The 16,602-nt window shown below is 36.2% G+C and overlaps 1 protein-coding gene across 3 annotated transcripts in view; it reads right to left on the bottom strand.

The window, feature by feature from the left end:
• Positions 1-16,602, bottom strand: part of LOC145981253 (RNA-binding protein 1-like) — a 37,875-nt gene that overhangs the window by 3,877 nt on the left and 17,396 nt on the right. For 2 of the 3 annotated variants that reach the window (XM_083114406.1, XM_083114407.1), the window contains exons 3-4: positions 16,309-16,395; positions 1,384-1,470 (exon numbers count right to left, since the gene is read on the bottom strand). In XM_083114406.1, the coding sequence (XP_082970532.1) occupies positions 1,384-1,470; positions 16,309-16,395 (174 nt within the window). Of the gene's footprint in view, positions 1-1,383; positions 1,471-14,922; positions 15,327-16,308; positions 16,396-16,602 lie in introns of all 3 variants that reach the window. The other variant, XR_014440944.1, reaches the window with a different exon arrangement.

The raw sequence follows: 16,602 nt of genomic DNA, 5'->3' as shown, positions 1-16,602 counted from the left end.
GCACGGTAATATTATATTCAATTAAATAGGTGTCTGAATTCAACTTTTGTGCTGCCTCAAAATAAGAGGAAAAACATTTACTAATTTTAAAAAATGGAAAAATGGGCATTAGGTTGTACCGAAAAATTCTTTCGACATCAAGGATTCAGTTGCATTTGTGATGCTATGACTGCGACTAAATCATCCGTTTGCACAAGTAGCCACATAAGTACGAGTTACGAATCGTTCTTCGGAACTCCCTTAGCCTTCAATTCCAGATCTTAAATTGAAAGGAAAGTGGAGAAAAGAACCAGCAAACTGACTGTTTTTTGAACACATGAAGAAAAAATTGGACGAAGTGTCAGGTCCTATAGTTTCCTTATATCGGATTATTCGTATGAATAAAAAGTGTCAAGGCTACTTTTGAAAGGTGGGGAGGGGGGGGGTTCTTGTTGTTCAGTTCATGCAGATGTGAAAAGTCTAAGAAAATATCAAGAAAGGGAGGACAGTTTATTTTGGATCAGAGAAGATCAAAAAGTGTCCGTGGGTGAGATATGACGTAGTGGGATCTAAAATGATTCTAAAAAGAGAAGAAGAAAATGTAAACGTGCTGATGCAGATGATTTTTCAAAGAACCACATTGCACTACACTACACACATGCATATGCATGCATACTGGTCTCTTTACTGCATTTGTTCTTAGTTACAAGGACTTTAAATGCTTACATTTCCCGATAAAAGTTGCAGTTTGCATCAAGCGAAAAGCTGCACTTTCTTTATTTCGATACAAGATACAGAGCACTCTTGAGGCAAACTAGAAATTATTCAAAAGGGCTATAACATGTTCTTTAAAGGAAGTAGAGGACACAGATATCTATATTCACTGTTCAACATCCCTGTCAAAACCACACAATGCTAGCTGCTTAGCTTTGTAGCAACACCACCATTGCTGTTTTAAGGCTAAACTTTGACTGGAAATAAGTTTGACTATAATGTTGGCAAAATTAGTAAGTACTTCTTTAGCTGTGTTAGATATTTTAATACTTGTTAAAACACTAAAATAGCACACAGACAGCACGATCTTATTGTGCTGTTTGTGTGCTAATTTAGTGTTTTAACAAATATGTTGCCGGCACATGACGAAAGAAGTTTTTTACAGTCAAATATTTTAATATATTGAAAACTATGCTTACTTTGTTTTAGGGTGTCCACAAAATATTATTTTTCAAGAAAATATATAAAGTGTGAAATATACTGTTGTTAGTAAACTTTTTGCCAACACTGTACATTAACTTCACCAGACACCAAAAATTCACATGACCAAACTGCACATGGAATATGAAATGTATTAAGTCAGATCTGATAAAAGCACCAAAAAGTTCAAATATGCCATAAAGTTGCTACCTTCTGTCTCGGGACCTTGATCTGGAGTGGCGAGAATGACTTCTTGAACGTGATCTGCTTCGAGAACGTCGCCTAGGAGATCGAGCTCTGCAAAAAATTAATCACATGATAGCACTTTGAAAAGTTGTAATGTTTACTTACAGAAGACAAGTTACATATCAGCAAAGTTTTAGTTTTTTTTTTAATAACATCCTTTACAGGATGAAAAGGAAGCACAAAGAGTTTGTAGAATTATTTCTCTTGTAGTCTACGGTTATTACGAGCATAAAAATTTTTTTTTGTTGTGACATTTCAGGGAAACACACGCCCCCAGAATAATGAAAATGGTAACATAGGCCCACTATGCACTTACTGCTTATTTCACAGTTAAGTTACTATATTACAACAATGTAACATTGACAACATTAATTGTATAACTGATTGCTTTTTGTTGAAAAACGTTTAACCATTGTTATAACTGTATCTTTAATCAAACTAAAATAAAATGTCTAATGAAGGGAGCGTGTGTTCTCCTGAAAGAGAAATAAATCAAGTGTATTTTATGAAAATGAATACGTATAAATGCATTACGTACCAATAAGGTTTAATTAACACATTTTTAAGTTATATTTTGCCAGGACCTGCAGCAAATTATGTACAAAACAGAATTATGCAGAAGTGAGTTACGTAAAAGCAGTCTCAACTATTTCACCCCTGATACTGACCGAACCTTGCAACACGTTTCCGAATTTTACAAAATGGAGAAGTTCCAATATTGTGTAGCATACATGAAATTCAAAATTGAATAATTCACATTAAAAGCATCTCTGAGAGCATATCATGGTTAATATTGTGACTTTGTAATCAAGAGGTCCCAATTTCAATGATTATGGACTATACACTGAAATTGTCGTAGGTTTTCAAAGATTGTAAGCTATTTCAGAAACGATTTTCAAGGACGTGGAGGGAAAGAATAACGTGGCATTGTTAGCTAATTTTAGCACATTTTGGCAACAAAAGTCACAAAAATTCAAGACTTAAAAGGCATTTTCACAAAACCATTTTGTACCTTACACAATAGATTTGTGTATATGAATGTAATTAATAAATAACAAAATTCAAGACAGTACAGCTTTAATCATTTCCGATTTCCCATCTTATTCCGGGACATTAGTGCATCCTGAAGAAACTTACCAGGACAAATTATATTATTCCGGGACTATCCCGGACGTGTAACAATCCTAGCCTATCATAGATTAACAAACTTTCACAACCGCATTAATATTGAAATTATCTCATGAGTGAACATACAAATATTTAAAAGCAAAAGTGTTGCATGATGTAATTCTTATACTCCGACACTTACAACTTTTGGCCACCACTTTCAAAGTATGGCTTTCACTTCAAATTGTTTATAGATTGATTATATATGAAAAGTAATTTTATTGGGGTTGGTTATATATTTAGTATATATAAATTAGTTTGTTTGGTTCAGCCTTAGTTCTAATTATTTTATTATCATATTTCTACCTAATGTTTGTTATGTAATGTTCCTATTACATAACAAATTATATGTTGCTACCTCCATTTGTGCAAAGGTGCATAAATCTTAATTTTAAACCTCAGCTAGAATATCTACAGGGTAGGGTTCTTTGTAGACAACGAAACCAGACAGGATGCCTTCCAATGGAGACGTTTAAATGTATATATTATTTGAACACAGGATGCAGGGAATAAGAATATTTACATGATACGCTACATTCTTCTGTAGTTTTCATTCACAGTCAATTTTCATATCAATGTGTTTCTTTATTATTTCTTATCTCGATTTGAATATTCTTCTATATGGACTTCCTTCTTAATGGACGATCCGGATCTGGACTTCCTTCTTAATGGACGATCTGGATCTGGACTTCCTTCTTAATGTACCATCTGGATCTGGACTTCCTTCTTCGTAGATGGTTTGGATATGGACTTTATTTTTACTTTCCTTCTATTTCCGCTTTTTCTACGATTTGGGGATTACTTTATCCTTCTTACAGCTTTTTTCCCTTAGGCTTTGGGAATTATACTAATTTCCTCCCCCGTGGCTGCGATTGGAACGCGCCAACACTAAATATGTCGAACCTAGGGTGTACTTGGTGCAAAACGACTGACAAGCGCAACCAAAAGTGCTGTGGGGCATCGACTGGAACGCGCCGCCACTGGAGTAAACAAAATTTCCACTATTGGAAAGGAAAATCAAACCAGACAGATTCAAGATCTGTTCAAAGACACAAATTTGTATCAGTGCTTTGACTTCTTTATTTTTCTGATCAATTTACATAAGATCACTAGTTTGATTTATCAAGTATATACATTAATTTATTTCTTTTATATTTATTCTTTGTTTTCTTATAATATATTCTATTGTTTTTCATCTTTCCAATTTGCTTTGTTTTTATTTATAAGGTTATTCACATATATTATGCTAATTCTTAATCTTGCATGCCTGGTGCTGCCATCTCTATTCCTCTTTGGCAAACTATTTACATTACTTGGTCCTATTGGATACGTAACAATGTATTCCGTAAATATTTTACATTACATCCTATCAAAACTTCCAATCCCCAGGAAAGTGAAATATCTCACAGCGCATTAGCATATATTATGAGTGTGCTGTATTAATATCACAAAGAATGCACAATACACACCCAATGTTTCACAAACATGTGAAATGGAGTTGGAAATAAAAGAAAAGTGAGTGAGTCTGTAAACAGTTAACACTGAACCACGTTCAAGAGGTGGATACTTGATAAAAATGGTGACATGTTCATGGCTTTGCCCAAGTTTTCTCTTTCTTGGTGCATAGTTTAAACTGTTGTCAACCACATGAAATAAAAATTTCCAAATTTCCCAGATTCTGTGTGACATGTCCGTTGTAATGGCCTGCAATGCATGTGTTATCCGATCATAAAATTCATGGATGGATGTAGGCAATGGTGGTACGTAAAGTCTGTCTTTAACAAACCCCTTAAGAAAGAAACCACATGGTGTAAGATCAGGCAAACGGGGTGGCTGAGGAAGAAGGTTATTTTCTCCATTTCCTGCACGTCCTATCCAGCACTGTGGAAGAACACGATTAAGAAGCACCTTTACACAAGCATCCAGTTTCCACAAACTGTCGGTACCACCTGGTTATGCTCTTCTTGCATGGCACATCTTTTTTAAACAGTGCACGAAACTCACGCTGCACTGTAATCACAGATCTGGACACTTCAAAACAGAGCACACCGAAAGCTTTCTCCTGCAGCAATGCCATCTTGGAAACTTCCATCGGCGGCCCCACAGTAAGCATGAGAAGTGACCTGTTGGTAGGGCATGAAAACAGTGTATGTTGAAACCATGTAAGGTGGAAAATATTTTTTTATTAAGTTTTGAAACTGCACCATTCTTTTATGTATGCCCTGTATTTACAAAAAAAAGATCACTTAATGCACCGCCAGAAGAAAGTATAATCCCTGCCTCTTGCCTACATGCTCTGTTGCAACATTCAAGGATCATGTGACAGGGTTCAGAAATCTTTACTTTATATTAGTGTTTTAAAAAAAGCACATTAACAGTTGGGCTGAAAAGTTCGTAGGCTAACATAGTAAAAAATATTTTTTTGACAAAATTCGATTTTATTATTCAATATAGTTGCCTTCGAGGGCGATACAACGATTATAGCGGTCATACAATTTTTCGATGCCATCTTTATAGTACGATTTCTCTTTAGCCTCAAAATAGGCCTCAGTTTCGGCGATTACCTCTTCATCAGTGCTAAATTTCTTTCCAGCGAGCATTCTTTTAAGGTCTGCAAACAGGAAAAAGTCACTGGGGGCCAGATCTGGAGAATATGGTGGATGGGGAAGCAATTCGTAGTCTAATTCATATAATTTTGCCATCGTTTTCATTGTTGCTTTTGATCGATTGTGAGCACGCGCGACACCCATTTTGCACACAGCTTTCGCATGTTCAAATATTCATGCACAATATGTCCAACACGTTCCTTTGATATTTTTAAAGTCTCAGCTATCTCGATCAACTTCACTTTACGATCATTTAAAATTATTTTGTGGACTTTTTTGATGTTTTCGTCGGTAACAGCCTCTTTGGGGCGTCCACTGCGTGCATCGTCTTCGATGCTCATTTCGCCTCGTTTAAATTTAGCAAACCACTTCTCAACGGTCGATTTTCCTGGTGCAGAGTCCGAATAATGTTTATCAAGCCAAGTCTTGGCTTCAACATTATTTTTTTTCGCCAAAAAGCAATGCTTTATTAACACACGAAATTCTTTTTTATCCATTTTTTCACAATAACAAAAGCTGCTTCACTCACAATGCTATATCTCACGAACTAATTATCCGACAGCTGTGAAATTTATACACGTATCTTTTGAAGGTTGGTACTAAGTAAAAATCACATGGATTTAATTCTAGTAACGCCATCTATGAGTCAGCCTACGAACTTTTCAGCCCAACTGTTATATCAAGTGCATGCATCTTTGGGTGACAAGATCACATGTAAACAATAGGAAGATCTAGTAATGCAGATATCACATGTCTAAGTCTTCATAAACCATCTGAAATCTTTTAAAATAAATTGTAGCTACCTGGGCTTCCATTCTTATTCACATTCCACATTAGGTTTGAGAATTCAAACAAGGTTTCTGATTTAAGAATAATATAAGTATATTACATTTGATTTAATAAAGAGTAAATGTCCCTGTGTATAACTATGCACACACAATTTTTCATGTGGTAGATTGCTAAAACATTCCACCTATGTATCAATTAAATCAATATTAAGTTTAAAAATGAGAAAAAACTTATGCAAATGAACTTTATGTATCAAACCAAATAATGAAAACAACAAGCGATGAATAATATAAGAAATATAATACTGTATTGCCTAACTATTTACAAGCAAATTAATTATTGAATTACAATTGATGCGATTTTGCATTAATGTCTACCAAAAAGGCATTAAGATTCATAATAATAGAAACTAGCTTAAACCAAGACCTTGAACTGTTAAGCAAGTTCAAAAATTAGAATTTCCTGATATTTCAAAGACAATGCTGCTTTACGAAGACATAGCATGATAAATGTTCCGGCTGCTGATCAAACAGGTAAATAAAGTTACAATAAAAGCAAGTATTTAGTGGTACAAATAATAATGTGAAACATAGATTTCTATTTTAAAAAAATTGAATAAATAGTATTACTTCAATTCTGTTTATTATAGAATAAACAATGTTAAATTGTATTAACTTAAGTTTAACGCTACTTACGTGAGTAAGTATGAAGCTTTTTTGGAACGACATCATCAGGTTCGTAAATATTTTCCTAAGCATTGAGCATAGTGCTGGTTGAAAACACTTAAAACCATCTCTGACACATTCCTAATTATTTTTTTCCTAATTTTAATTAGGAATGTGTCAGAGATAGTTTTAAGTGTTTTCAACCCTACCCTCAACATAATCCTCTTTTAACACTTTTTAACGAGGCACTATGTTCAGTGCTTAGGAAAATATTTACGAACCTGATGAAGGGGACAGCTGGACCCTGAAACGTCGTTCCAAAAAAGCTTCATACTCACTCACGTAACTAGTGTTGTTTATTCTATTTGATAGTGAATAATACGCACCAAGCTACAATATGTTATTCTGTTTATTATGTAATGTACTTACAAAAAGGTGAATACCTAAAAGAAATAAACAAATGAGTGAAATAGTAACCAATAGTGTAGGGACGTAATTTTATGACCAATAGCATAGGGGAGCACTTTACTTTACCTTTTTATTGTAAAATGCTTGTGTTCATTATTTCACAAAATAATCTTAAAGAGTTGGATGGTGGTTTGGTGTGTGTGTTCTGCTATAAAAGGCTAAAACTAAGAAATATACAAAGAAACTCTCATCACAAAGATTGGTGTAGAAGTAATATCTGAAACTGTGTAGTAAAGTTATCCCTTGCATATTATACTTATGGGGAAGGGTTTGACATTTTCAGTCTCGGCCATTTTTGAGGTGATGTGATCAGCCCCATGCTCCAGCCACCTTTACATCGCCTCCCCCCTGGGGTAACTGCTTATTTGAGGCTGGGTGAACCACGTTGCCACTTTACACAGGGACAAGGGTGAAAAAATTGCAACCTTAGGTCACCATTGGAATCGAACCAGTGTCTCGGGCAGTAAGATACCCTACTGACTGGACTTTCATAGAAAATGCACAGGTACAGAGTATTTTCATTCATTTAAATTCAACGGTTATCGATTTAGTACTTTAGTGTAATGTTCAAAGTTGCTTATTCTCTATAGCGGAACCACAAGGAAAGAAACCTGCGCAGAACCCCATTGCGCTGGTGGGTGGGGGAAAGAACAGGGGGAAGGAGCCTTCAGCCCAGCTCACGCCAGTGTTGCCAGACCTATTGATTTCTCGGGAGAATTCCTTAATAAACTATTGCTATGGAACCTCCAACGGCCTGCTCAAAAACACGTTTCCTGCTCATCTTACTTGAACATGGAGGGGAGAGGTAGAGTGGAACTCCACCAAGCCATGAAAAGTGCTGTTTGAACTGTGAAATTATGCAAACGATACTCAATTGTGCTAGGACATTATTATTATTTTATTACTATTACTACACTACTATTTTTATATGGTTGTATTTTATCCCACCCAAAAATCTATTTCTATTTTAGTTATTTTACGTCGCCTTTGTGCCTGTATGGGTAAGTATGACAACAAAGATGAAGGAAAAACTGATGAAATTAATGAAGTGACACAAACACAGTGAAACGTCCTTGTCTTACTAGTACAGCACCTAGAATAACGTAGTGTGGAAAACGGCATGGTTCTGCGCTCTCTGGCTGGTTCCACTCGAAAATGATCCGCTAGAGGCGCTGGTGTTGACCCCGGTGCTTGGTGTTCGAGATGCTTATAATGGAAGTAAATGGAGTTTTCGCTGCAACGTCTGATTCTTTTACATGAAGCATTTCTATGAATGTGATAATTGCTATGATATTTGGTACAGTGGTCGCAAAGATATTAACGAACATTCTAGACAGTCGACTCGAGCACATCCTGTTATCGTCATACTTTCGTTAATAATACGGGAGAAAAAATACACGTCGAATGTTCTTGGCAACTAAATTTTTGTGTATGAATTAGGTTCATTATTATTATCATCACAAACACGCAAGGAGACACAAAGACTGCTATTACCGTTAACTCTAAATTGATGACAATTTATTCTTAGTTTTCACCATCTAGATCCGGCGGAATCACCCATCTCATGGTCCTACAAAATCGAAAATAAAGGATTCCCTGATAAAAATACGAGCCAATTTCACATCAACACGGCGCTATATATGTATAAAAAAAGTAGCTGGGGATATAAGAGGGGATGGGGCGACGCAGCCAATATAACAATATCACGTGACGTGCAAAATGTATAATCATGGCATAAATTGGTCTATGTGGGTCGGAACCAGTAATGGTATCATAGTGAGGCACGGGGGCGGGCGCCCCAGTTCACCGGCACGCGAGTGCACGAAAAAGCCAGATCTGGCTCCAAGAGAGCTAAGTTGGCAACACTGACTCGGGAGGAAAAGCCGGGCGGAGACTGTCCCGCATGCACTTAATAATAATAATAATAATAATAATTGAATAGTTTTGTTTGTGTGTGTGTGTGTGTGTGTGTGTGTGTGTGTGTGTGTGTGTGTTTGTTTGTTTGTTTGTTTGTTTGTTTGTTTGTTTGTTTGTTTTTTATATTGTGTAGTAGTTGTGGTGTGTGTGTGTTTATATTGTGTTATAGTTGTGATGTGTTTGTGTGTGTCTTGTGTAGTAGTTGTGATGTGTTTGTGTGTGTCTTGTGTAGTAGTTATGCTGTCTAATGTGTTTGTGTTCGTCTGGTGTAGTAATTGTGCTGTCTAATATGTTTGTGTTTGTCTTGTGTAGTAGTTCCTCCATTCATATCGGGGGTTAGGCGTAGAGCTGACAACTCTGCACTGTAAAAAGACATGTCAAGAAACAGAAATATAAGGCCATGGATGTTCCCAAGGTAAAATATTCCGGAGGTAAAATAGTCCCCCGTTCGGATCTCCGGGTGGGGACTACTTTGGGAGGTCCCTGGACTAAGGATAAGATCTACGTTAGGAATAAGGATATTAAATTAGGCACCTGGAATGTTCTGAGCCTTTACCGGCCTGGGGCATTTCAGTGTACAGTTCATGAGATAGTTAAGTATAAATTAGATGTAGTAGCTGTCCAGGAAGTTAGGTGGCCAGGAGAAGGAAATTGTAAAACTAAAAATTATACTTTTTTCTATGGTGGTACTGAAAATCATAATTTTGGAACAGGCTTTTTCATAAATAATAGAATTATCTCGGCTCTTAAAACAGTAGAATTTATTAATGATAGGATATCATATGCAGTTTTACAGGGTAGGTGGTGTAAAATTATTTTAATAAACATACATGCACCAACGGAAGATAAAGATGATAATACTAAAGATGATTTTTATACAGAGTTAGAACAGGTCTTTGATAAATTTTCTCAGTATGATATGAAAATTCTGTTAGGTGACTGTAATGCACAGATTGGCAAAGAAGATACATTTAAACCTACGATTGGTAAAGAAAGTCTTCATGAATTAAGTAATGATAATGGTATAAGATTGATTACTTTTGCAACCTCAAAGAATTTAATTGTGAAAAGTACCACTTTTAAACATAAAGATATCCATAAATATACCTGGTCTTCTCCAGATGGTAAAACTCATAATCAGATAGATCATATTCTCATTGATAAGAGAAGGCATACTAGTATAATTGACGTTCGTACACATAGAGGTGCTGACTGTGCCAGTGACCATTATTTAGTAATTGCTAAATTAAGAGAAAGACTCTCAGTGATAAATCATAAGCAACAAAATCTAAAAGTTATAAAATTTGATACAGGAAAGTTTGCTGATGAAAGAATTAAGAAAGATTACCAAATTAAACTGTCAAATAGATTTGAGGTTTTGCAGGATTTAAATGATGATGAAAATATAAATGAAACAGACGTAAATAAGAATTGGGAGCACATACGTAATGCAATAGAATCAGCAGCTAAAGAAAGTATAGGATACCATAAACCGAGAAAAAGTAAGCCATGGTTTGATAATGAATGTCATAATCTAATAGAAATAAGAAATCAGGCTAGACTTAGGTGGTTAAATAACTCGGATGATACAAATCTAAGCAATTATAATACAATAAAGCGAGAAGTTAACCACACGTTTAGAAGTAAAAAAAGAGATTACTTGAAAAGCAAAATTAACGAAATTGAAACAAACAGCAAAAATAAAAATATCAGAGATTTATATAAAGGTGTAAATGAGTTTAGAAAGGGGTGGCAACCTAAAGTAAACTTGATAAAAGATAAAGACGGTGATTTTCTAGCTGACCCAAGCGATATTCTAAATAGATGGAAGAACTACTTTAATGACCTTTTAAATGTCCATGTAGGAGATAAATCAGAAGTAAATGAAGTCCACACAGCAGAACCTTTAGTTCCAGAACCTAACTTGACTGAAGTTAAAGATGCTATTAAAAGGCTAAAGAATAACAAAGCACCTGGCATTGATTTAATACCAGCTGAGTTAATTAAATATGGTGGAAATTCATTAATATGTCAAATTCATAAATTAATTTGTTTAATATGGAATAAAGAAGAAATCCCTCAACAGTGGAAAGAATCCATAATTGTTCCTGTGTTTAAAAAAGGTGATAAAATGAACTGCAATAATTACCGTGGAATTTCTCTACTCTCAACAACATACAAAATATTGTCTAACATTCTTTTAACAAGACTAACCCCATATGCTAATGAAATTATAGGTGATTATCAATGTGGATTTAAACGTAACAGATCAACTACAGATCAAATTTTTCACATCAGACAGACACTTGAAAAAAAGTGGGAATATAATCAAAATGTCCATCAGCTATTCATTGATTTCAAAAAAGCATATGATTCGGTCAAAAGAGATAAATTATATAATATATTAGTAGAGTTTGGAATACCTAAGAAGCTTGTTAGTATGATAAAAATATGCACCAGTGAAACAGAAAGTAAAATTCGTGTGGGTAATAATATGTCTGACAAATTTATAATTCACGATGGGTTAAAACAAGGAGATGCATTATCTCCATTGCTCTTTAATTTTGCCTTAGAATATGCTGTAAGGAAGGTAAAAGAAACTAAAGAAGGACTAAAATTAAATGGTGTGACTCAGTTGTTAGCATATGCAGATGATGTAGACTTACTGGGGGATGATATAAATACGATTAAGAATAATGCTAAAATATTTTTCAAAACTGCTAAAGAGATAGGTTTGGAAGTTAACAAAGAGAAAACTAAATATATGCTTACAGGCCGAAACCAAGTGTTAGGTAATAATCAAAATCTAATTATTGATAACAACTCGTTTGAACCAGTTTCCAAATTCAAATACTTAGGAGTAATATTAACAAATGAAAATTATATTAAAGAGGAAATAAAAAGTAGGCTTAATTCAGGAAATGCATGTTACTTCTCTCTTCATAAACTTTTGTCTTCTCGTTTAATATCTAAGAAACTAAAAGTTAAAATATACAAAACAGTAATTTTGCCTGTAGTATTATATGGGTGTGCAACTTGGTCCCTTACATTAAAAGAGGAACATAAATTGAGAGTATTTGAAAATAAAATCCTTAGGAAAATCTTTGGACCTAAAAGGGATGAGGAGACAGGTGAGTGGAGAAGGTTACATAATTTAGAACTACATAATTTGTATTCATGTCCAGATATTATTAGAATAATTAAATCAAGAAGACTTAGATGGGCAGGCCATGTGGCACGAATGGGAGAGGAAAGAGGAGTTTACAGGATTCTTGTTGGGAAACCAGATGGTAAGAGACCTGTAGGAAGGCCAAGGCGAAGATGGAGGGACAACGTTGAGATGGACCTAAAGGAAATCGGTAGGGATGGAAAAGAGTATATAGATCTTGCTCAAGATAGGGACAGATGGAAGGCCTGTGTTGCTGCAGCCATGAACCTTCGGGTTTAAGAAGGCTAGAGAGTTAGTTAGTTAGTTATTATTATCATCATCATCATCATTTCTTTTAAAGATATACACACTGAAGCATTTGTATTTTTTTATATTTACTGTCTCTTTTCTTCCGCTTTAAACTAATCGCGGCGATGATGATAATGATGATTGCATGAAACGACAAGGGAAACCCCACAAAACATGCTTGGTGCCATCGACATGAGTGTAAGGCAACTTTCAAACCAATTGGACAAGCGACACGGGATGTTCACACTGTCACACTAGCGACACACACTTCCAGACTGTAAAATAGCATTCATTGCACATGAGGGTCCAAACAGCAAACGACGTTCATATGACGTATTTGCGTGCTACTTGTTACTTCGGTCGGAAAGCACCTTAAAGGAAGGGTGCTGTGACCGAAGCGACGCGCTACAGGGGGAGTTCCCAACTAAGTGACAAGCGACATGGTGCCTTCAGTCTATTAACAAGCGTTGCTTGAGAACAACAGATAGGCGACACGATAAACCCACATTACAAAAAACAGATCTACGCAACACGATAAACCACACGTGTCGCTTTGTCGCTTCTGCGTTGCCCAAACTGGGCCATTTCCTCAATAGCTTGCAACATGTTGCCGTGGTTTGTTGTTCGCACATACGCGATGCAATGAGTGTTTTGCTTTAGTGAGATTGTGCACCAAAGCGACAAGCGGCACATGCCACTTATCGCTTGAGGATTTCACCAACTGAACGCTGGCTTGTGCTTCCCGTCATGCCGCTACGATGTGAAATGTTGCTCTTGATTGGCTCGTTTCCAAGCAACATGTGTCGCTTCGGTCTGAAAGTTGCCTTGGACCGAATGACCCGTGTCGCTTTGGTGTGAAATTCTCATATCGTTTGTCGCGTGTCGCTTTGGTCTAAAATCTCCTTGAGGAAACGGTGCAGTCAGAGCTTTTGTCCCTACGGTTCGAAAGGCTGCATTGATTTCAGACTGCTCGCTTTCAAGCGACATTTGTTGTTTGTCGCCTTGGTATGAAATACCTCTCAGGATACTATTTATATTCTAATAACATAGAAAAATAAACTCTAATACACAGTCCAAGACCTGACGTCCGGAATCACATTGAGATGTTTCTTCTTGCGTTACGCATGCTATTTATTTATTAATTTTTCTTTCCAAATTAATTACATTTCGTGACTGCAAATCACTCCACAAATATAACTGTTTCCATCAATTCACTTACCGCCTTTCTAGAGAAACAAATCTACACAATATATTCCAAAAACTAACTAAGCCACATTACTTTCATAACAAAATTAGCACCTGGTTCGATCGCACTGCCATCTACTTGTGATCGTCTCGGGGAACCAGTTTCTTGGGTCGTTTTCCACACTACGTTATTCAAGGCACTGTACTTACTAGGTAGAAATGCAGACTTCGTAGCGTGGGCAAATTGTTTTATACATTGTATGTGTGTGTGTGTGTGTGTCTATATATATATAATGTATATACACTAAATGCAGCAACATAGAGGCAGTATAACTGACGAATAAAGCATGTGAGTGTTAATAACAAGAAATTTGCTAGAGAATGAAGCGGCATAGTTCAGTTACAAAGGAAATAATGCACCCCCTCCCCCGTAGTTGCTTGGAACTTTGCTTGAAAATACGTAATTTTCTATCCTTAATATACTATTCTATACTTAATTTTCTACAAAATTATATAGCGGCATGGACGTCAAGAAGGAAGTGCAAGGATGGTCGCCAACCCCCCTCCTCTTCTGGAAAATGAATGTTGATATAAAAGTACCTATTATTTCACACGTATGAGTTGATTTCAGTCACAGTAATTTACATCCACTATTATAATAGGGATGTAGGAACGTGATAATTTCAAACTCAAGTGGCGTTTTGTGAGAGGGCAACATTATGACGGGGTAATATGCCTCGTTTACCTGCCTGATGAAAATGCATTGTTTCCCCCTCGCAGACATCCCCTTGCCCCCCAGTGTGCATGCCTATGTTGCCCCCTGCCCCCAAGAACGTCGTTCATCCGCTACTATTAGATCATCTGATTTTGTAGCAGATCACCTGGCAACACTGCCCCGAGTACAGATAACGGCAGGGAACATGCACGAACGCTTTTGACGGAAGATTTTTTTACTTGTGGTCCAGCTATACCTTTATACTGTGAAGTTCATTTAGGTAGAATGCCATCAATGAAAATTCTCCATTACTCAAATTTGGTAACCATATTTAAAAATATGGCCATGCGAGCTTCTGCTAATTATATTCAAAAACAAAAGTACACAGCATGCAAATGTGCCTAATAAATACCATTAAAACATTTAGTCTGTGCCTAAGCAAAACAAGTCTATAATACACAATTGGCACAAGTAAGAAATATACATATTCCACAACCAGGGAAATTTAAAAGATAAAATTATTAAATAGAATACCAGTCATTGGAGACACGCTGGCATGAAGACAGAAGAAATTGATGAGTATGTGCAGAGGCTGTGCTGTTGCCAACACGTGAAGCTCAGTGTTGTTTCAAGGGGCAGAAACCCGACAGCACCAATCCGGCAGTTGGGTGTGTTGATGGTAAACAACAGCTGCAGGTGTAGAGATTGCGGTACGGTCTCGTTAGGTGAGCAAATTGGCCAGTGACGCTCCGGTGGTGAAGACTACTAGTGCGTCTTTATTGTCGAGGAGGGGCGCATGCTGAGCAGATACCTGACGAGCACTCAATATTGTGAAGACTGTGGTTGGACCTTTTCATGGTGGTGGCAAGAACATGGAGATCGGGGTGGCTGCGGCAAAAGATGTCTGTGGTGACGATTGCAGTTCGGTAGCAGTATCCCTGTAAATGTGGTCACATAGCATAAAATTGATCAGTTTTTTTTTGCTACAAATTTGTTCTAAAAAAATGGCTGGCATTATCAGTTACCTGTCATCACAAATTAAGCTATGATTCCAATTAAAGTAAATCAATATCTAATACTACTAGTCTCTCAGCTTATCAAGCAGGTGAGTTAATTCAGGATGTCAAGAATTGTAAATGTACAAATGATATCCATGTACGATAAACAACTGCCTATAAACATGGTGAGCACAGAATAAAACGAACTTTTTTAATGAATGCAATATGTTTACATAATATTAGGGATGGGCCGATACGAAATTTTGGCCGATACCGATACAATACCGATATAAAATTTACTGATACCGATAACCGATATTCTACCGATCCGATATAAAATTAGAAATGGTCCTTGAAGACTCTGATATTTTCATTGATCTCCGTAATAAATGTGTGTTTCGAGCTGATTGCAATGCAAAAGAAGTTGAATATTTAGACATTTACTTTTTCAGAAAGTAGGGAATGTAGATTATCCATAAAAATTACAACAAAATAGCAGAATTTTGCACTAAATTATAAGATATTTATTGATATATCGGATCTGTAAAATAATCGGTAATTTTACCGATATGCCTATAATGGCCGATACCGATAGAGTACCGATTAATCAGTCCCATCCCTACATAATATAAATTTTAAAACATCAGTGAGAGAAATTCTTTACATAGAACTTGATGGCTTTAGCAATACCACACAGAAGCATATGCTACGAAACATTATACTTCATTATGTTAATGAATTGAATAAATTTTGTACAGCTTATTTGTGATGACAACAGGCAATAATTACTTATAAAACAAAAAAGCCTATCACTTACGTACTAACTTGTAGGTCTGATGAGGCCAACACTCTACTGGCACTATTACAATGGAAAGATACTGCATTTATTATGTTAAAATACATTATTGCCTAATGTAATTACCCTCCAATTCGTGGTGGTGGTCCTCTTCTGCCTCGTCTGCTTCTTCCTGTCGACATTTCAACTCGAACCCTTGCTCCACACACACGTCTAAATTTAAAAAAAGAAAGAAAAAAACAACAATAAGAACCTATGAACTGTGATGCAGGTACTACAGGGTGTCCCACGAACGGCGCAACTGGGAATTAAGAGTGGCGTTACTTTGTAACCGAAACCTGAACATACATAAGTCATACACCAAATGTTAGCCCTGTCCAAGTAGATATTTTTAAACATAGAAACAACAAATGGGGCGCA

The sequence above is a fragment of the Lepisma saccharinum genome, chromosome 29 (genome assembly GCF_977018435.1).
Source record: "Lepisma saccharinum chromosome 29, izLepSacc3.1, whole genome shotgun sequence".
NCBI classification, from domain to species: domain Eukaryota; kingdom Metazoa; phylum Arthropoda; class Insecta; order Zygentoma; family Lepismatidae; genus Lepisma; species Lepisma saccharinum.
The sequence above is the reverse complement of the archived record's forward strand: the minus strand, read 5'-3'. Positions and strand labels throughout refer to the sequence as shown.